The sequence below is a fragment of the Sciurus vulgaris genome, assembly GCF_902686455.1.
Source record: "Sciurus vulgaris genome assembly, chromosome: 3".
Taxonomy (NCBI): Eukaryota; Metazoa; Chordata; class Mammalia; order Rodentia; family Sciuridae; genus Sciurus; species Sciurus vulgaris.
This window is the reverse complement of record NC_136463.1, coordinates 982,135-1,002,773: the sequence shown is the minus strand read 5'-3', so window position 1 is coordinate 1,002,773 and position 20,639 is coordinate 982,135. Positions and strand designations below refer to the sequence as shown.

Genomic DNA, 20,639 nt, shown 5'->3' with positions numbered 1-20,639 from the left:
TGGTCCAGCGCCTCTCAGCCGCCACCGAACCCCACGGGAAGGACCCGCGGGCGGGGCGGGGCCGCCCCTCCTGCTGCCGGGCGCCTGGGGGCCGCGCGATCCCCGCCTCGGGCCTTTCCTGCAGATACCCGCGCTTTCGCCGGCGCCTTCCCGGCCTCGGGGGGCGGTGCCCCGGGAGCCGCCGCCGCCCCGCCCTCCCAGCTCGGGGAACCGCGGGTCGGCGGCGCCCTGTGCCCGGTCCTGGGTGTGGACCCCGGGTCCGAGCGCCGCGGAGCCTGCCCCGCGCGGGGACAGACTGGCCCCCGCCGCCCCGCCCCCGCGGCGGCTCGCGCGCCCCGCCCCGCCCCGCCGCGCGCTCGGCTGTCTCCGCGGCCCGCGCTCGGCGGCGCTCGGCTGTCTCCGGCCGCTCCTCGGCGCTCGGGTCCGTGGCCGCTGCGGCGCCGGGCATTTCTCCGCAGCTCGGCTCGCGGCCGCGCCCGCCGCCGCCCGGCCCCGCGCCCATGCAGGCCATCAAGTGCGTGGTGGTCGGCGACGGGTGAGTGCGCGGCCGGGGCCGCGGGGACAGTGGGGCAGGGACGCGGCGGGGCGGGGCGGCCAGCGGCGCGGGGTCCTAGTGGGGTGGCCCCGCGCGCGCTCGCCGCGGCCCGGCCGCAGGTCCCAGGGGCGGGTGGGGCGGGGCCCGCTCGCGCGGTCCGCCAGTCTCCGGCCCGGGCCCACCTGATGCTGGCGGGTCCCCGCCCCGTGCTCCCGGTGGGTGGGGCAGGGCCTCTCACCTGTGCGGAGCCCTCGGCGGCCCCACCCTCCTCTGCAGCCCTCGCGGGCGCGAGGATCTCGGCCCGACCCAGGGTGGGAGTCTGCTCCTGCGCCCTGGGCGTCCTCCTCCAGTCCCAGGAGGCTGCAGACCTGCTGGGGGATCCCCGGGCCCCACCCCACCCCAGCCGCCCAAACTGGCCTCTGGCTCCGTGGGAGGGGCAGCCCTTGTTAGGCAGAGGGTGCGAGGCTAGGCCCGCGAACCACGTGGGCCGGCCCTCTGTCCGCAGCGCCGTGGGGAAGACGTGTCTGCTGATCAGCTACACAACCAACGCCTTCCCTGGAGAGTACATCCCCACTGTGTGAGTGCGTGCGGGTGGGAGGTGCAGGAACCAGCTATCGGGGGCTGAGCGCACGGTGCAGGAGACTCCCCGGGGCCCCTCATTCAACCCAAGTGGCCCCGGCTGTGGGCCTCCTCAGTGGGGCTGAAGCGCAGGGCAGCAGGCTTAATTAAGAACCTTAGTCCGCGGACTGCTTGGGTGGCCTGAGACCCCTGCCGACCCCAGGTCTCTGCCACTTTGTTCTGCAGTTTTGACAACTACTCAGCCAACGTGATGGTGGATGGGAAGCCAGTCAACCTGGGGCTGTGGGACACTGCAGGGCAGGAGGACTATGACCGGCTGCGACCACTTTCCTATCCTCAAACTGTAGGTGACAACAGGGACAGCCAAAGGAGCTGGGTGGCCCTGGTAGGGGTGGGGACAGGGAGCTTTTGAACCCTCCTTGACCCTCTCATCTGCTCATCCCTCTCAAGGATGTCTTTCTGATCTGCTTCTCCTTGGTCAGCCCAGCTTCCTTCGAGAATGTTCGTGCCAAGGTAGGGCAGGGCTGGAGGGTCAGACTTTCTCGGAGAGGGCTTGCCTTGAGCATCTGCCCCAAGACACAGGTCTCCTGCCTGCAGACCTTAGGCAGCTTGGCCTTTAGAGGCAAATGAAATTCTGCTCTGCTTGAGGGGGACACTGCTGGTGGCCCTGGTGAGGAGGGTGGGCACTGCTGCTGAGAACGGAGGGCATCTCCCCACTGGAGGTGGGCCCTGAGGGGGCCCTAAGTCTTCTGGTGGGGCATCTTTGTTCCCAGTAGAGAGAGCCTAGTGTGTCCAGGGGCAGTGAAGAGGCCTGGGGCGTGGCTGCCCTGGGCAGGCTAGGGGAGCCTGCAGGCTCAGAGCCTGTCTCCACAGTGGTACCCAGAGGTGCGGCACCACTGCCCCCACACACCGATCCTCCTGGTGGGCACCAAGCTGGACCTCCGTGACGACAAGGACACCATAGAGCGGCTGCGGGACAAGAAGCTGGCGCCTATCACCTACCCACAGGGCCTGGCCATGGCCCGAGAGATTGGTGAGTGGGTACACATGGCCCCGGTGGGCGAGGAAGGGTGTGTTCTGGGGGCCTGCCCTGCTTTCCCACTGACTCCTTTCCTGTCTCCCCACCACTGCCTGCTGTCCCCCAGGCTCTGTCAAGTACCTGGAGTGCTCAGCCCTGACCCAGCGGGGCCTGAAGACGGTGTTTGACGAGGCCATCCGGGCAGTGCTCTGCCCACCCCCAGTGAAAAAGCCTGGCAAGAAATGCACGGTCTTCTAGAGCCCCTCCCCAGGCCAGCCTGGCAGAGGGGCAGCCCCTGGCCCAAGTGTGCCCTTGTGTTGAGCTGTTTGGTGTCAAGTCTGCTGTGGGGAGTGGTATGGGTGGGGAGGGGGAAGCATGGGGACAAGGCTGGGGTGACAGGGTCCTGTCCTCTCTGCCTCCTCTTTCCGGGGTACAACTCCAGCCTTCCCTGGCCCCGATGAGAGGCCAGGAGGGAGCAGGGTCTCCCTCAGGGCTGCAGGGGTGGGTCCAGGGCAGCCCCAGGATGGGCTTCCCTGATGGGTGGGTGGGTGGGAGGGTTCTGTCCACTATGTCCCCAGAGGGGGCAGCCCCTTCTTATTTTATACAATAAACATTCTCCATCAACACCTCCTGCCTTCACTCACTACCTGTCCTGCCCTTCACCCTGGGGTGGCTCCCCCCAGCCACCCCCAGCAGATGCAGAGAAGTCTGTGGCAGCACACTTGGATACAAGTTCCCAAATGGAACTCTGAGCTTGCTCACACCCTGGGTAAAGGCACCGCTTCGGACCCAAAGACTCCCCAGACCAAAGTGGGGCAGGGCCTTTAGCCCCTTTGGATGCTGGCATGCCTGTGCACAAGGCCTCTGTGTGCTGACCAAGCCTGGCAGGCTGGGTCTTCTGCAGCTCCCTGTTGTGTTGCCAGGGAAGGTGTGCCGAGGCTGAAGCCAAGCCAGGCCTGGAGCCAGGACAGCTGGACCCAGGGCAGCTCCCCAGAGCACCCCACCTCCTCTGGCTGATATTAGGAAGAAGAAGGGCATCAGGCCACGAGGCCAGTGTAACCAAAGGAATGGTGGTCAGGAGGAGTGACAGCTGGTGTTGCTGAGGTGAGAAGAGGTGAGGCAGCCCCAGGTGCTGAGCTCCAGTCCAGGGGCTTAGACTTTACCCTGGAGGCCTCAGGCAGACACAGGACCAGAGGGTGCCCTGCAGGCCCACGCTCAGCCTCCCTGTGGCATGCACAGGCAGGTCAGACTAGCTCAGGAGAGCTGACTGCTGCATTTTCAGGCATTTTGCTAGCTACTTGTTAAACAGCCATCATTAGTAATTAAACTTGTAATTATTTATATTAAAAACGAATTTACTCAGGGAGCTGAGGCAGTAGGATCATAAGTTTGAGGCCAGCCACAGCAATTTAGTGAGATTCTGTCTCAAAATTCAAAATAAATGGGCTGGGGATGTGGTTCAGTGATAAGTACCCCTGGGTTCAATCCCTAGTACCAAAGAATAAAAATCAAATATAAAAATAAAAAAGCTAACAAATATTACACATGGCTGCCTATTTTGTGGTATGAGTGTTCTCTGTGCCTCTGGAGTTATTTCCATTTACTACTGGATCTGAGAGGGTGCTACTGCCCATCTCTCTCCAGCTCCACATCCAATGACATCCAGTGAGCAGCATGAAACCAGTATGAGAATTTACACACCATGGAAATGGGCAAATTCCACAGATCAAAGCTTGACTTATTGAGGCACAAAAGCTGTGGGATGTTCTAATATTGGGAGACAATTGTCAGATCCAACAAGGTTGCCCAGGTCATCAGTGAATGAGTGAAGTTTGACATGCATCTCCCTCATTAACCCCAAGGGAGATCAATGGTGCAAACAGTCACGTGGCTGACGGCTCCCTCCTACACAGGGCCAAAGGCCACCCTAGGTCAGATTCGCCACTCTCCTTAGGAGGATCCCACCTCCCAGCTCCAGGCAGCCGGCCAGGCCACCACCTGGTCTGGACTGTGGATTTAATGGCTCTTGGCCTACCTGGGAATCAGCACACAGGCTGAGTTGAAGAATAATGTTTATTGGAGGGGAGGGGAGGGCTAAGTGTGGAGCTGAGGTGTGTGTATGTGTATTGGGCTCAGGTGGCTAAGAAGCCCCCGTCCACTGGCACAGTGGAGCCTGTGGTCATGCTGCTTCGATCACTCAGCAAGAAGAGGATGGTGTCCACCACATTCTCCATCTCTGTGGGCAGGGCGGGGGTCAGGGGCACAGACAACGGGCTGGGGAAGTGGCTCAGTGGTTCCCAGCCCCAGCCCCAGCAGGCACAGGGCCATTGGTTCTATCTCAGCCCGGGTTCCAGCCTGACTCACCAGCAAACTTGCCAAGTGGGATGCGGTCCAGCATGACCTTGGCCTTGTGGGGGTCACTCCAGTTGGCCTGGCCCATGGGTGTCATCACCACTGTGGGATTTACTGCATTCACTCGGATCTGCACAGGGACAGACAGGGATCAGCAAAGTCAATAGGGTGCCCTAGGCAGGTGGGCTGGGTGGTGGAAGGTGCCCCTGTCCAGCTCACCTTGTAGGGTCCGAGCTCTAGGGCCATCACCTTGGTCAACATGTCCAGAGCACCCTTGGTAGAGCCTGTGAAGAAGGACATCTTAGAATCCAAGCTGACCAGGTTGGGGTGGAGCAGGGGTCAGGTCACTGTCAGCCACTCACAGTAGACAGTGTGATTGGTAAGTGCTCTCTGGGAGGCCTGACTGGAGACATTCACAATGGCCCCAGGGGCTCCCCGTGCTATCATGCTCCTGGCCACAATCTGAAATTGCAGAGAGATAAGAGGCAGAACTAGCACCATTTTTCAGAGTTCCTGCTCCTACCAGGCAGGGCAGCTCACCTGGGACACCTGGATGACAGCCCTCAGGTTCACATCAAAGGACCTAGTGGCAGATGCAAAGACCTGGTCAGGGACTTGGGGCTGCTGTAGGGAACATCTCCTCGCTGCAGTGTTCCTCTACCCCTGCTGGCTCACATGTCAAAGGCCTCCTTGGTGACCTCCAGGAACGGCTGCAACAGTGCCACGCCAGCATTGTTCACCAGCAGGTCCACAGGTCCCACACTGCCCAGGGCATGTTCAGTGGCTTCCCAGTCTGCCAGGTCCACACACAAGGGCTCCACTCCGGGACACTGTGTGTATTGGGGTAGGGCACAGCTACCAGCGGCTCCAATGGGCACAGGTGGACCGCTGCCACCTGAGGGCAAACCCAGAGCTGCGCGACCCAGAGCTGGACCCGCCTCCATCCAGTCCACTTCCTCTCTGCCCTAGCGATCCTGGCTCTAGGCCAGGTCACTAGACACTTCAACCTCCTCCAAGCCCGGGGTGGTCAAGCCGCTCTGTCTACCACCCTGCCAGCCACGCAGGCCCCAGGGCGCGCGATGCTGCGGATCCCCGCCGGCCCCAGCGCCAGGCGCCTGGCCAGTAGCAAGCACCGCACCGCGAGGGGAGTCAAGGGGCCCAGCGGGACCCAGTCACCGGCTTCTCCGCAGGGTGACTCTAGCGCCTACCTCGCGGACAAGGCTATCCAGGTCGGCCTGCGTTCGGCTCACAGCCACCACGCGCACGCCCGCCGCATGCAGCGCCTGGACCAAGCTGCGTCCGATGCCTAAGGCAAGCGCGGCTCAGTGCCAGAGACCTCGGCCGAGCGGGGCCCGCCCTCCACCCCTCTCCTGTGCCTCCGGCACGCCTTCCCCTGTCGCGGCCCGCGGCCCACCTTTGCCAGCGCCGGTAACCAGCGCCCGACGACCCGCCAGCCCCAGCTCCATGGCTGCACTAAGAACCCGCCGCTGGGCCCCTAGACTTGGCGTTCTGGGCGCGGGGCGGGGCGGTGCAAGGCCAATCACAGGACGACTTCTGGGAAGGGGGCGGGGACATCCTAATAACCCCCCTGGGAAGAGAGGAGAGCGGACCGTGGAGGGGCGGAGTCCTCACTGGCCTTGGGGCGGGGCTTTTCAGTCTGCCCACAGATTGCACCGCGCTAGAAATCGGGTTAGCGAGTTCTGGTCGGCGTGTTTTCCCTGCCAAGTTTATTATAAAAAAATAGACACGGTAGTGCCAGAAATAACGTGCGGCTACTCCTGTAATGGAGAACACAGTGCTGACATCGGTCATATCCAAAGATGTTTCATCCTTCCTCCCTTCCACAGGCCAGGAGTGGGTCATGTTGGCTCACTTATAATGCCCAGGGAGAATTTGGACGACCGAATAAATTCGAAGAAGACACCATTGCCAACAGGGTTCCCCGTTAGCCTCAAAGGGAGTTGATCCTAAGGCCACCCCAGACGGCCCATCAGGCCACCAACACCTTTAGAAAGTAGGTAGGAAGTGATAGGACTAGAGTGATGGAGGTACATGGAGACCAGACAAGGCGAGCGCTGTTACTGAGTCCTAATAACCAATAACCAGCGTACACGTCCGGGCACACGCTGGCTCTCCCTACAAAAGATTTTTCTGTTCTGTGGGTCATGGTGGGGAAGTCTAGAGTCACTGTTCTGAGGACCCTTCTGTAGTAGGGAAATGGTGATGTATGGTCCAAGGGCTTTGGGCCTAAAAAAGTGGACAGGATGGAGGCAAGGATGGCCAGGTGAAGCAGGAGACAACAGATTTTTTGTAAATTAGTTATGAAAGTGAATATTTAGAAGGGAAAAATGACATTAAATATGGAACACAGATTTGAGAAGACCCTGGAAGATGGTCAAGTACATTCTCCTCACCAGTCCTGGTTTTCAGCCTGCTTACCACCCCCTGTAAGGCCACCCTATACTCTCTGCCTCTGTCCCTAACCTTGGACACTGCCCTCTGCCTGCCAGAGAGCAAGGGAGGGACAGTCCCCAAATGGTGCTTCCTGAGAGGCACCTCTGTTTAGATCCCTTCCTTGGTCTGGCCTTGCCCCCTGCAGTGTCCAAATCTCATCAATTGTATCAAATGTCCTTTGATCCTTTGCCAGACAGGCCCAAGTCAGCTTCAGCTTAGATAGCGCTCCCTGGAGGTCCCGTTTACGGCCAGAAGGACCCCCACGCACACCTCCCACCCTCACCTTGCTCTACCAGTCCCCGTCTAGAAGTCTCACCCCAGCCCCTCGTTCTTTGCTCGCTTGCCCAGGGCTGGACACTGTGCCAGTCCCTCCAAAATGCCAGGACCGTGTATCAGGCAAGCACAGCCGAAACCCAGCAGGGCCTGCAAGACCCTCTGGGCAGCCCTGCAGCGCAGGGCTGCTGTGCTTGATTCAGGCCCGGACGGTCGGCAGAGCAGAGGGGGCGAGCGCGCTTGGGCTCCCTCTTCGGGTGTTCTTGGCGCAAGGTGTGCCCAGAGGGGCGGGCGAACCAGGGGGAAGACGGTAACACTTGATCCTCCGCTCCGCCTCGCTGCCTCTGAACGCTCGGCTCCTCTGGCCTAGGGTCCGCCCGGGTCCGGCGCCTCTCTTCTCCCCTGTAGGCTGGGGTGGCTGCAGGCTGCCCTCTGCCTTTTGCCTCTGCCCTGGGCTGGATGGGCATGTGGGGAGAGGCGTCATCCTTGCTAAAGAACCGCAGCCCTTTGGTCACAAGGCTGGGTCAGCGCGGAAGCGAGCGGGTTTTGAGGGCGTGCGGTCAGTCCCTGTTCCCCCGGCCCAGCCTCGCGACACGCCCACCCGGAGCGCTGGTTCCCGGAAAATAGCGTTCATTTATTTAGGCAAATAGGCAGTGGTGGGCGTGCGGGTTCTGGGTCGGGTGGTCTGTGAGGCGAGGACCCCTGAGCGCAGTGGCCGAGGAAGAGCGCTGGCGTGGGCCAGGACGCGGAAGTGAGTCTGGGGCGTGGCGTAGCGGCGAGGGCGGGGCGTGGCCGCGGGGCGGCGGCCGGGCGTGGAGGCGTGGCCGGGCTGTGGGAGAGAGGCGGGGCGTAGATTGAAGGCGGGGCTGAACCGTAGCGGGGCGGGGCGTAGATTGAAGGCGGGGCTGAACCGTAGCGGGGCGGGGCATAGATTGAAGGCGGGGCTGAACCGTAGCGGGGCGGGGCGGAGGTTGAAGGCGGGGCTGAACCGTAGCGGGGCGGGGCGTAGATTGAAGGCGGGGCTGAACCGTAGCGGGGCGGGGCGTAGATTGAAGGCGGGGCTGAACCGTAGCGGGGCGGGGCGGAGGTTGAAGGCAGAGCTGAACAGGAGCGGGGCGGGGCTGAACGGGAGAGGGGCGGGCCGGGGCGCGGTGGGGCGTCGGGGAAGTATGCGGCGACCCCCCTGGAGTTGGGGTCTCGGCGCGACGAGGAGGCGGGGCTTGCGCGGGACGGGCCGTGAGCGGCGTAGGGGAGCGGGGAGTCAGAGAGCCCAGCTAGCTGGTGGCCCAGCCTGTTCGCTCGCGCTGGGAGACCAGGTAGCAGGCGTCCACCGAGATGCCCGAGCCGCTGGTGGAGGCGCTGCGGTCGCTGAGCAGGAAGAAGATGCTGTTGACCACGTCCTCCACCTCTGCAGGGCACCGAGCGGTCAGTGCGTCAGGTTCAGCGGTCCGACACCCCCCACCCGACTTTCCCCGACCTGCAGAATGCCTCAGCCGGTGGCGCTGCTCAGCTTCCGGGAGAATTCAGGGTCCGTCGAGCACTTTCTGGCCCACGGCCCTCAACACCACCGTGGGATTCACCGAGTTCACCCGGATCTGGGACCAGGGGCCAGAGGTGGCCTCCGCGGTGATTACTAACCCCACCCACACGGCCCCTGGTCTCCCGCCGGAGCTCACTGAGTCAAGCCAACCGCACCGCGTTGCTCAGAGCCTCCCGCGGTCCACAGACCTGCCCCATTCTCACCTCCACACTTGAGCTTCACCCATTGCACCAGTGCCGTCTAGTGCCCCTCAGGCTGGACCCTCAGTCCCCACTGCTCTGCTCACCTTGTATGACCCAGCTCCATGGCCATGGCTTTGGTCAAATGGCCATTGCATCCTTGGTGGAGCCTGCACAGGGACAGCACTGAGAACTCCTCAGGGATTGCCCTCCTTCCAGGGAGGCCCAGCCCTACTCAGGGTCTCTGCACTCACTGTAGGCAATCAGGCTGGGGACAATGACATCGGCCACCATGGACACACTGAGAGCGGATCCTGGCACTCCTCGGTCTCTCATGCCTCAGGCTACAATCTGTGAGCCAAGAGCAGGACAGCTCACCTCACCCTACCACACCCCACCCTGTGACTGGCACAAGGTCACACCTCCCACAGGCTCACCTGAGACACCTGGAACACAACTGCAGATTCCCACTGAAGGACCTATCGGGAGAAAGGGACCATGGACACCTATCCACCTGTGCTAAGTAGCCTCTCTACAACCTGACTGCTCTGCCCACTTCCCACCTGTCAGAGGTCTCCTTGGTGACCTCCAGGAAGGGCCAAATCAATGCCACAGCAGCATTGTTCACCAACAGGTCCATGGGGCCCACATGGCCCAGTGTCCACTCTGTGGCCTCCCAGTCACTGGGTCCACACATACAGGCTCTATCCTGGGACATTGTGGGAGATGGTGCATGGAGGCCTGGTGGGTGGTCCCCGCAGGCTCCTGTGGCATCCCTGAGGGTGTGGAGGGCAGGCCTGGCCACAGCAGGGCTGAGAGCCGCACCTCACTGGACAGGCTGACCAGCTGGGTGCTGGTGTGGTTCCTGAGGCATGCAGAGCCTCACCGTGTCCTGTCCAATCCCTGCAGGGTGGGATGCAGTGGGGAGGTGGCTGGGGTCAGGGCTGGGGTCGGGGAGCAGCTGCAGTGAGAGCTGCAGCCCTCCTGCCCTGGGATGAGCGGGAGCCCACCCTGGTCAGAGGGCGGAGGCCCAGGACGCAGTAGCAGGCACTAACCGGAATCAGGCCAAGGCAGCTCCCTCCCACTGGGCCCAAGGGAAAAGCCTGTAGCTGGACCCCCATCTGCCCAGCCTGGTCTAGGGACTGTTCTGGGGCCAGGGCGAGCTCACCTCTCAGTGGCGTTGACTGGGGAGGGACACCAGGCCTGGGTGGTGCCGTCAGCTGCTGGAGGCTGAGATGTGACCAGATTGCCACGGGCCTCTGTGTGACTGGGGCTCTGGTAGTAGCCCTGCTCTCCCCAGTGCCCAAGCATTCCCACCTGCTGGTTCACTTACCTTTCCCTGTCCCTGTCACCAGGGCCTGCATTGCCACTAAACGCAGCTGCATGGTGCTACCTCTTGGCTTGGTCCTGCCGCCAGGGGAGGACTTGGGTTTTATAGATTTGAGCGGGCAGGCAGGGCAGGAGTGGGACCAGAGCCAGGCAGGCCTGGCCAGGGTGGCATTACCCACTCCCTTAAGGAGTGGCCTCCTCACTCCCTGACATGCCAGCCAGATGCTCTGTTAGGGTTTGGAAAATAAATGTAAAGAAACAAAGTGTGCAGTGCTGGGGGGCTGGACACAGTGAATGGAAGCGGGAGGGCACTGGGCAAGTGCTGGACTGGGAGACACACCCAGCCCTGGACTCTGTCTGCTGATCTCTGCACAGAAACGTTTCCCCTTAACACTGTTTTGCTACTGGGCAGGAAGAGGAAGCCAGGCTGAGGGGCGAGGGCAGCTGTGTCCAGTGGGAATGGGCCGCAGCTTCATACACAGGCCTGCACCCTGAACTGGCTCTGCTGCCAGAGGAGGGGGACAGGCACCCGAAGCACAAGTGGCAGGGAGCCCCTTCATGAGCCGGCTGGGAGGACAGCTCGGAAACCTCGGGTGTCGCGCGTCCTGCTTCAGGGCTGGCCCCTGTGCACCTCGCCCCACCACCATGCTCCTGAGCCTCCAGAGTCCTCCTCATCTGGTTCTTGCAGGTGCCCTGGACTCCATTCCCAGTGGCCACCCTGAGGCACCCTTGCTCCCTGGAGGTGGACTCTTGAGTGGGAGGCCCTCCTGCTCCAGCAGCCCCCTCTGACTCCCCCGCCAGGAGCTCTCCATCTCAGAGTAAATGGGCCGCCATTTTGGAGGGCGTCGAGCCTCATGATCAGGGGACTTCACGTGCCCGCCCCAGCTCCACTTCGGGGAGTCTAAGAGTGCATCCAAGCCAACCCCAGTCTTGGATGACAGGGTTCATGGGACACATACCGCTGTCCAGGGGGGTGAGGGCAGGTCATGTGGGACTTCTGTTGGGCAGGAGGCCCTGGCTTACAGGGAGGCCCCAGCCCTGAAGCTGAGCTACTCAACCCTTTGCCAGACCCCCCAGAAGAGGTTCAGTGTGTGTCTAGGCACTGCCCCTCTCCTGCCCTTCCTGGAGGGCCCCGTCCTTGACCTGTGGAGATCTCAGCCTGGGTGGGGACCAGCAGAGTGCTCAGTCTGAGTTCTCCCTCCACCTTTGTCAGAAATTTAGTTTTGAAGGGCAGGTTGGAGGGTTCTGGGACTCTGGGGAGTAGACGGTGAATAAGTGGAAGAGGGACTCGGCTTTGTGCAAGGGCCCACCTACCCCAACACGCACAGGTGCAGACCCTGAGAAACGGGTGTAGCTGGGGTCAAGTTCCCATTTAAAGTAGAGATGCAGGGGCTGGGGCTGGGGCTCAGGGTGGAGCACTTGCCTCACATGCAGGGGGCACTGGGTTTGATCAGAGCACCACATAAATAAATAAATGAAGGCATTGTGTCCATCTACAACTAAAGAAAAATAAATAGAGAAGAGATTCAGGCCTGTGATCTCAGTGAGTTGGGAGGTTGAGACAGAAGGATCACAGGTTTGAGGCCATAACGGGCACCTTAGCGAGACCCTGTCTCGAAATAAGAAATAAAAAGGATTTGGGGTACAGCTCAGTGGTAGAGCACCCCTGGAGTTTAATCCCCAGTACAAAAAACTGAAATAAAATGGGGATGCCCGTTTCTTCACAGAATCCCAAGACTGAGCATGCCTACCCACTGTACCCCTGTCCCATCTGGCGGCAATCTCCAGGTGACCTAGGATGGTTGGGTGAGATACACCACCATCCCAGTGGCCCTGCTTCTGCGGGACCAGGCCTGGCCTGACATACTGACACGTCCCTCTGGGAGTGTCCCCCAGCATCTGCAGGCACCACAGCTCAGAAACATCTCTGGGCCTCCACACACCCTCCAGTGGAAAACAACAGCACCCAGCCCCCTCACCAAGGTACCTCACCCTCCTGACAAATGACCAAATGCTCAAGAGTTTCTACATTTAAATAATACAGCTGCAAGGATGTCAGTAAGGACTAACTTCAGACAAACCCTGCGCTTACTGGGAGAAGCCAATGCCCTTTAAAGGTGGCTCACGCACCTTCGACGTTGATCTTTCCTTTTGTTTCAGCTAAAGCTCTTTGAAGCTCTCTGGAAAAACTTAGGAGGAACCAGCCAGATCATCAAGTCATGCTGATTCTTTCCTTCAGGCAGCCATTGCGAACCTGCCTCATTCTGCTGCGCTGATATGCCCAGAGCCTTCATGGCCGCCATCTTTCTTTTTTGGCCATGTGCACTGAGCATGCTCAGAAATGTGCCTTTTCCGGCATGGTATTGGCACCAAAATAGACAGGGAGATCAATGGTGCAGAATAGAAGACACGGACACAAACCCAAATAAATACAATTTTCTCATACTAGACAAAGGGGCCAAAAATATGCAATGGAGAAAAGATAGCCTCTTCAACAAATGGTGCTGGGAAAGGTGTCGGAGAGGATGTGGGGGAAAAGGTCCACTCATACATTGCTGGTGGGGCTGCAAATTAGTGCAGCCACTCTGGAAAGCAGTGTGCAGATTCCTTAGAAAACTTGGAATGGACCCACCATTTGACCCAGCTATCCCACTCCTTGGCCTATACCCAAAGGACTTAAAATCAGCACACTACAGAGATACAGCCACATCAATGTTCATAGAAGCTCAATTCACAATAGCTAGATGTGGAAACAACCTATATGCCCTTCAGTTGATGAATGGATAAGGAAACTGTGGTATATATATACACAATGGAATATTACTCAGCCATAAAGAAGAATCAAATTATGGCATTTGCTGGTAAATGGATGAAGTTGGAAAATATCATGCTAAGTGAAATAGGCCAAGCCCCAGAAATCAAAAGCCAAATGTTTTCTCTGATAAGTGCATGACGATATATAATGAGGGGGTGGTGGGGGGAAGAGAAGAATGAAGGAACTTTTGATGGAAAAAGGGGTGGGAGGGGATGGGGGACAGAAAGATAGTAGAATGAAACAGACAGTATTACCCTATGTATATGTATGATCACATGAATGATGTGAATGTACATTGTGTACAACCACAGAAATGAAAAGTCATACCACATTTGTGTACAGTGAATCAAAATGCAGCTGTAAAAAAATAAAAATTCAAAAATTAAAAGAAAAGAAAAAGAAAAAAAAAATGTGCCTTTCCCCCGCATGGGCTTTCCTATGTGAATATGTAGATTCTTAAAGCAAACCCCCAGGGCTCCTCTGCTTGGGGAGAGTATTGCTTTGCAAACAGGCTCAGCACGTCCTCACCTGCTGCAGGTAATGAACCTTTCTCCAGCTTCCATCTCCTGCTTGTGCATTTTGGCTTTGCACTCACCGAGACACAAACCCATCGCATTAAGTTACAAGTGTGGTACAAAGAACTTCCTTCTCCCTGAACCGTTTGAGAGGATTTGCCAAGGAACACCTAACACATTAGTGTCAGTTTCCTTCTGAGCAAGGCCCTGGCCTGCACGCGCAGCGCTTAGTGCCTGAGGTTGACACCGGCGTCCTTGGCCCTTCAGCCCTACTCCACACAGATGCGGATGGCGGGAGCATGGGGCTGAATGATTCTCTAAAAGGGGCCCGCTGTGCTGACCCCGCACCCTTGCTTTGCCAAAAAGCTATTCGCCGGCATCCCTGCCTGGCTAAGTGGACAGGATATGTCACATTCCTCAGCCAAAGAGCCAGGGCAAAGGTCAGGCCGTGGGTAAGGAGGGGTGGGGTGCAGAGGGAGGACAGGGCCACTCACCTCTGCTCCTGCTCCTTCTGCTCCTGCTCTCCACCTAGTGCACCGCAGGGAAGAAGGGGAACACAATAAAGAGGGGGGCCTGGGGTCTCTAAGTCGCACCCCTCCCAGGGCCGGCTCTGCGGCCCCTCCCCTTTGGGGGTGTCTCTGTCGCTTTCTTTTTTATTTTTATTTTTATTTTTTATTTTTACAGACTGCATTTTGATTCATTGTACACAGGTGGGGTACATCATCTCACTTCTATGGTTGGACACAATGTAGGGTTTTTTTTTTCTCTTTTTTTTAAATTTATTTTTATTGTAAACAAATGGGATGCATGTTGTTTCTGTTTGTACCTGGAGTGACAGCATACCATTTGCGTAATCGTACATTTACATAGGGTAATTCTGTTATTTTTTCCTCCCCCCCACCCCTCCCACCTCTCTCTTCCCTCTATACAGTCCCTCCTTCCTCCATTCTTGCCCCCCTCCCACCCCCCATTATGTGTCATCATCCGCTTATCAGTGAGATCATTCGTCCTTTGGATTTTTGAGATTGGCTTATCTCACTTAGCATGATATTCTCCAATTTCATCCATTTGCCTGCAAATGCCATAATTTTATCATTCTTTATAGCTGAGTAATATTCCATTGTATATATACACCACAGTTTCTTTATCCATTCATCGATTGAAGGGCATCTAGGTTGGTTCCACAGTCTGCCTATTGTGAATTGAGCCGCTATGAACATTGATGTGGCTGTATCTCTGTACTATGCTGATTTTAAGTCCTTTGGGTATAGGCCGAGGAGTGGGATAGCTGGGTCAAATGGTGGGTCCATTCCAAGTTTTCTAAGGAATTTGCACACTGCTTTCCAGAGTGGCTGCACTAATTTGCAGCCCCACCAGCAATGTATGAGTGTACCTTTTTCCCCACGTCCTCGCCAACACCTATTGTTGCTTGTGTTCTTGATAATCGCCATTCTAATTGGGGTGAGATGGAACCTTAGGGTAGTTTTGATTTGCATTTCTCTTATTACTAAAGATGGTGAGCATTTTTTCATATGTTTGTTGATTGCTTGTAGATCTTCTTCTGTGAAGCGTCTGTTCATATCCTTAGCCCATTTGTTGATTGGGTTATTTGTATTCTTGGTGTAGAGTTTTTTGAGTTCTTTATATAGTCGGGAAATTAGTGCTCTAACTGAAGTATGAGTGGCAAAGATATTCTCCCACTCTGTAGGCTCTCTCTTTGCATTGCTGATCGTTTCCTTTGCTGAGAGAAAGCTAGTTAGTTTGAATCTATCCCAGTTATTGATTCTTGCTTTTATTTCTTGTGCTATGGGAGTCCTGTTAAGGAAGTCTGATCCTAAGCCAACAAGGTGAAGGTTTGGACCTACTTGTTCTTCTACAAGATGCAGGGTCTCTGGTCTGATTTCGAGGTCCTTGATCCATTGTGAGTTGAGTTTTGTGCAGGGTGAGAGAGAGGGGTTTATTTTCATTCTGTTGCATATGGATTTCCAGTTTTCCCAGCACCATTTGTTGAAGAGGCTATCTTTTCTCCATTGCATATTTTTGGCCCCTTTGTCTAGTATGAGAAAATTGTATTTATTTGGGTTTGCGTTGTGTCCTCTATTCTGTACCATTGATCTACCTGTCTATTTTGGTGCCGATACCATGCCGTTTTTGTTACTATTGCTTTGTAGTAGAGTTGAAGTTCTGGTATTGTGATACCCCCTGTTTCATTCTTCCTGCTAAGGATTGCTTTAGCTATTCTGGGTCTCTTATCTTCCAGATGAATTTCATGATTGCTTGCTCTATTTCTGTAAGGTACGTCATGGGGATTTTAATTGGAATTGCATTGAATCTGTAGAGCACTTTTGGTAGTATGGCCATTCTGACAATATTAATTCTTCCTATCCAAGAACATGGGAGATCTTTCCATCTTCTAAGGTCTTCCTCAATTTCTTTCTTCAGTGTTTTGTAGTTTTCATTGTAGAGATCATTTACCTCTTTGGTTAGATTGATACCCAAGTATTTTATTTTATTTTTTTTTTTGAGGCTATTGCAAATGGAGTTGTTTTCCTCATTTCCCTTTCAGATGTTTGTCCCTTGCGTATAAAAATGCTGTAGATTTATGCGTGTTGATTTTACAGCCTGCTATTTTGCTGAATTCATTGATGAGGTCTAGAAGTTTTCTGGAGGAGGTTTTTGGATCCTCTAAATATAGAATCATGTCATCCGCAAATAGTGACAGCTTAAGTTCCTCTTTTCCTGTTTGTATCCCTTTAATTTCTTTGGTCTGCCTAATTGCTCTGGCTAGAGTTTCGAGGACAATGTTGAATAGAAGTGGTGAAAGAGGGCATCCCTGTCTTGTTCCCGTTTTTAAAGTCAAACTTGCTCTCTATGCGTGCCTCAGGTCTCTTGGTGATTCGTCCTCGACATGGGGACAAGGACTGTTCCTGATCTCCCGGGCGGTCATCCCGATGAGCTCTCCTCCCAGTGCTCCTCTGTCCCTCCTCTCCCTTTCCGACCTGACGTTTTTTCGGATGACAGCTGGCTGGTTTTGTTTATTTGTTTGTTTGTTTAGACAGCGTCATTTATTACCACGCAGAGTTAGAGACCAAGGCCACAGAGCTGGTAAACACCCCACCCAACCCTGCTATAAAGAGCCCAAGACAAAATACCGCCGCGCAGGCTGAACCGTGAACAAAGAGTGTCTGAACAAAAATAGGACAGACACAGGCACAGCATCTTGGCACATGGCTATAAAACCTGCCCCAGCCCATGGGAAGGCCATCGCAGCCACATCACAAGGACACTGAGCCACGGGCACTGACAGGGTGGAGTCGGCTGCCGCTTCCGGCAGCTCTCCTGGACTGTGCCACAGGCCCTTGGGATGCCAGGTCTGGAAGTTCAGGCCACTGGGTGTGCTTCTGGTGGGGCAGAGGCCTCCAGGGAAAGAGGGACAGAGCGAGAGGGTCGGGAACCCCTAAGGCTTCCCGTGCCAAGATAGGGAAGCCGGCCAAGAGACGCCCGCTCCAGGAAGAAGGCCCTCGCTGGCCAGAGCTCAGGCCTGGGGGCCAGCACACTGGCCTTCACAAGGCATAAACCCCCACGTAACCATGGCCACCACAGGCCGACAGTAAGGACCCGGGAGGAAGCTCCCTGGGAGAGGTCGCTGACTGGGCTTCCCTCTGGGGGTCTCCGCAGGGTTGGAGGCGTGGGCCTGGCTGCGGGCACGGCGGCGAAGCCCAGCTGCCTGTGAGGGGTCCTGGGTCACAGCTCCTGCAGCTCCGCAGACGGCTGCACGTTGAGCAGGCGCTCGTTCTCGGCCTCTCCGACGACCCTCCGCCTGACCTCAGGGGTCATCTCCAGAGTGTTCATGAGCAAGCAGTAGAGCCACTTGAGCTCGGCGGCGCTGGCGATGTTGGGAAGGCGAAGAAGGCCATGCCCACACCAGAGCTGGGCAGGCCCAGGGCCTTCTGAGCCACCGTCAGCCGCCCAGGCAGCGGGCACCAGCGAGGGCTCTGTGAGACCGCCTGCTGGAGCCGCCCAGTAGCGCAGGGGGGTGTGGGGTGGGAAGGCCACATGCTGCCCCAGGGCGGCCCTGCGGTGGGCTCCTCGGGGAAGCAGAGGGTGTCCTGGTTGTGCTCCATCTTCTCCGGGCCACGGAGACGTGCCGGACGCCAGGCCCTCCAGGAAGCTCCTCCGGCACTTGCACTCTTGGCGTGGACCTCCTTCGTGGCCTCCTTCAGGCCTGTGACAGATCCTGGGCATGCCCTTGCTGTGGCACTCCGGGTGGGCTGGCTGGCGCAGGCGGCTCTGGCTACAGCAGAGGAGCAGGTGCGAGGTCCAGCGGGCTGCTTGTTTGGCAATCCCTGGGTTTTGATTTGCCAGTGTGTCCTCACGATCAGCACGATCAGTGCGTTTATCCAGAACCTCGAGGGACAGGCCTGTGTCTCCAGCGTCCCATCAGCTGCTGCTGCTGCTGCTGCTGGCCCCGTGACTGGTGGCCTTGCTCTGATCACTGGTGGATGGTGGCCTGCTCGGGATGTTAGCTCTGGCTGCTGGGGTTGCTGCCTCCACCTTCCATGCATGCAAGTGCACAGCCGCCGCCCCACCGTGTCCTCCGAATCTGAATCTGGTGTAGAAGGCCTCTGGTGGCCCAGGCTGCTTCGGCCGGGTACAGCCGGGGGCCCTGGCATCTAGGCACAGCTGTGTGCCAGCCCCGCACTCCCGGCCCGCACTCTCCGTCCTCTTCTGCTCCTGGCCGCAGTCACATGGCCACGGCGACCGTGTGTCTCCTCACCTCACTCCCAGGGAGCACTTCAGCTGCCAAGCTTCCAAGCCTGGGCAGCGATCATGCCAGTGTGGAGCTTTAACTTGATTACATAGGTGGGAGCGCCAAGGGGTGCCCAGGGTCCCCTGAGTCAAGTGTACTTCATAGCAGATTGTCACCCTGGAACAGCGGGTCGGAAGCAGTCACCCCTGGAAGTCCCTCGTTTTGCCCCTTGGGTCCCTTTGTGAAGAGCCCTGAAGAGCCGGGTGCAGCATCCGCTTCCAGTTTAGTGGACAGTTGTGGAGTCCACACCTCCCTGGGAAGTCACGACTGCTTTGCCAGCATGGAGCCCGGGGTTGCAGAACTGGGAGGCAGACGTTTGGTGAGTGGGCCGCCAGGGAAGAGGGGAAGCAGCTGCTCCCACTCTGCCCCGCGTCCCGACTCTGGGAGAGAAAGCCAGGCCTGGATGCTGATGGAAAGCTCGGACACGCTTCTGGAGGATCCTGCCCCCATCCGGTGCAGGCACGAGGGGCCGGCAGCTGGGTCTTCAGAAGAGCCTTCCTCCCTTCTACCAGGCCAGCCCAGGAATCGTTGAGCCAGGTCTCCTAGATTTCCCGCTTTATGGTTTGACAGCGCCAACAACGCCCGCTGGTGACAGGCAGCCGGGTCACGGGTGACTTGGTGGTCCGTGCTTACGTGTTCAGTCTCTGAGTCCCAGAAGCAGATACAACAGCAAATGCTCCTCAAGACCACAGTAGCCACCAGTGGAGGGTGTCATTGCCCGCTCAGAAATGCTGGCGCATTGTGCTGTGAGTCACCTGCGCAGACCGCCACATGCTTCTGCCCCGAAGGTGTCGCCGTCACTGCACCTGCCTGGCCACGGGCTGGGTGGCAGAGCAGGTCGCAGGGCAGCCTGGCTGTTCCCGGGCCTTCGCCTGCTCTTGGCCCGACTCAGACCTGGCAGGCGTCCGATGCCTTCAGAGAGGAGCACCTGCAAGGCTGGAGCGCTTCCCCTTGACCGAACGCCGCCGGCCGCCTCCCGAGCATTAGGGTCTTTGCCTCGGGAGAGGCCCCAGAAGTGGCCGGGTCCTGAGCCTTGGGTTTGTCCGTCCTCGCTCAGGTGCGCAGCTTGTCGCAGGTCGCAGGGCAGGCCCCTGAGGGTGACGGGCCTGCGTGGCACCTTAGAATGAGGGTTTCGGGGCTCCGGAGCTTGGGACAGGGGTCTGGGGAGCTGAGACGCGCGCCCTGACGGTGCCTCAGTGGTCCCCGCCAACGGAGAGGGAACAGCCCAGAGCCCAGCTGGGGCAGGCGGCGCGCCCTGCGCTTGCTGCTGCCAGGAGCATGCGCTGAGGTGACCTGACTGCTCCCTCCTGATCTGCGGTTCCCAGACTCCCTGTGTCCAGCAGCCGACGAGGGAGCGGAGGGACGCGCCTTCTCAAGTCTCCAAGGAGGACGTGCCCAGCCCTGCTGATCTGGGCAGTCCCTCCTGGAGTGCGTGCTGCCATGGCCACCATCAGGAAGGCAGTTGGCCCACTTCTTCCAGGGGGCCTGCCCACCACCACAGCCTCGTCCCTGGGTCAGGAGGCCAGTAGGGGACTCTTTCCTGGATGTGCATGTCCACCTCGATAATGCATCCCTTCTGTGACAGATGTGCCCTGAAAACCCACCCTGACCTCCCCGGGCCCCCACTGTGGCTGCTGGACCTCGGCGGGGCTCTGAGTTTCCAGCAGGAGCAGTCGCCCGCCAGAGGGCTGCGAGTCCTTTGGGGAGGCTGGGAGGACGGCCTGCCCTCCTCCCAGAGTTTGGGCTGTGTACGGTGATTCGCAGGCGCTGGGTCTGGGCCCCGGGGTCAGCTCCCTGCCTCAATTCCCATGTCCCTTTTTCCAAACAAGGTCCTGCTCGCTTGGGTGCTATGCGGCCCCTGCTGAGCCTGTCAGTGCCCTGTGGCTTCCATATCCTTGCCCTCCCTCCGCAGAGGGTGGCATGCTGGCTGAGGGAGGTGTCCCTTGGCAAGGTGGGAGTCCTTGTCCACGGTCATGGATCTGGTCAGTGCAGAGCAGCTCGGCCTGGCCGCCTGGTGCAGTCAGACCACTGTGGAGCTCTGAGGCACGGGGCTCTGTCCTGGGGCTCCCTTGGGGGAGACCAGCATGGAGGCCCACATGCTCCCTGGCCGGCCTGGGGTCTGCGGGGCAGGCCTGAGCCCAGGTGTACCCCCCCAGTGCACCAGGCACTCTCTGACCTGGGGAGGAGCTCACGGGGAGGTGGGCCCTGAGGGGGAGCAGGCAGGGCCCGGCTGCAGGGAG

The 20,639-nt window shown here is 58.2% G+C and overlaps 2 protein-coding genes and 1 pseudogene across 6 annotated transcripts; 1 reads left to right on the top strand and 2 right to left on the bottom strand.

Moving 5' to 3' along the window:
- Positions 1-126: 126 nt before the first annotated feature.
- Positions 127-2,679, top strand: RAC3 (Rac family small GTPase 3). 4 transcript variants are annotated; one of them, XM_079132735.1, is made up of 6 exons: positions 127-535; positions 1,041-1,112; positions 1,340-1,457; positions 1,565-1,627; positions 1,988-2,151; positions 2,260-2,679. In XM_079132735.1, exons 1-6 carry the CDS (start codon positions 501-503, stop codon positions 2,318-2,320), a joined length of 513 nt encoding a protein of 170 aa, XP_078988861.1. In that variant the 5' UTR covers positions 127-500; the 3' UTR covers positions 2,321-2,679. The 4 variants fall into 4 exon arrangements, with proteins under 4 accessions (XP_078988861.1, XP_078988859.1, XP_078988858.1 ...); XM_079132733.1 differs by having other exon boundaries at positions 1,565-1,591; positions 1,988-2,147; positions 2,260-2,674; XM_079132732.1 differs by having other exon boundaries at positions 1,988-2,147; positions 2,260-2,670.
- Positions 2,680-4,187: 1,508 nt separating this feature from the next.
- On the bottom strand, positions 4,188-6,047 carry LOC306657065 (L-xylulose reductase). The gene is made up of 8 exons (XM_079132731.1): positions 5,899-6,047; positions 5,693-5,790; positions 5,160-5,314; positions 5,025-5,067; positions 4,847-4,946; positions 4,704-4,768; positions 4,497-4,614; positions 4,188-4,368 (listed from the first exon to the last, which is right to left on the bottom strand). Exons 1-8 carry the CDS (start codon positions 5,948-5,950, stop codon positions 4,265-4,267), a joined length of 735 nt encoding a protein of 244 aa, XP_078988857.1. The 5' UTR covers positions 5,951-6,047; the 3' UTR covers positions 4,188-4,264.
- Positions 6,048-8,395: 2,348 nt separating this feature from the next.
- On the bottom strand, positions 8,396-9,816 carry LOC306656386 (carbonyl reductase [NADPH] 2-like; annotated as a pseudogene). The gene is made up of 6 exons (XR_013767003.1): positions 9,494-9,816; positions 9,368-9,409; positions 9,185-9,281; positions 9,061-9,100; positions 8,955-8,991; positions 8,396-8,619 (listed from the first exon to the last, which is right to left on the bottom strand). The product of XR_013767003.1 is annotated as a carbonyl reductase [NADPH] 2-like (transcript).
- Positions 9,817-20,639: the final 10,823 nt, after the last annotated feature.

What these genes read in the sequence shown, in the direction of transcription:
- RAC3 (XM_079132732.1), top strand. Translation starts at nt 501, where the DNA reads ATGCAGGCCATCAAGTGCGTGGTGGTCGGCGACGG. An exon ending in CACTTTCCTATCCTCAAACT is followed by an intron (nt 1,458 to 1,564) that starts GTAGGTGACAAC and finishes ATCCCTCTCAAG; the next exon opens with GATGTCTTTCTGATCTGCTT. An exon ending in GGCCATGGCCCGAGAGATTG is followed by an intron (nt 2,148 to 2,259) that starts GTGAGTGGGTAC and finishes GCTGTCCCCCAG; the next exon opens with GCTCTGTCAAGTACCTGGAG.
- LOC306657065 (XM_079132731.1), bottom strand. Translation starts at nt 5,950, where the DNA reads ATGGAGCTGGGGCTGGCGGGTCGTCGGGCGCTGGTTACCGGCGCTGGC. An exon ending in ACCAAGGAGGCCTTTGACAT is followed by an intron (nt 5,068 to 5,159) that starts GTGAGCCAGCAG and finishes ATCTGCCACTAG; the next exon opens with GTCCTTTGATGTGAACCTGA. An exon ending in TACCAATCACACTGTCTACT is followed by an intron (nt 4,769 to 4,846) that starts GTGAGTGGCTGA and finishes CCTTCTTCACAG; the next exon opens with GCTCTACCAAGGGTGCTCTG.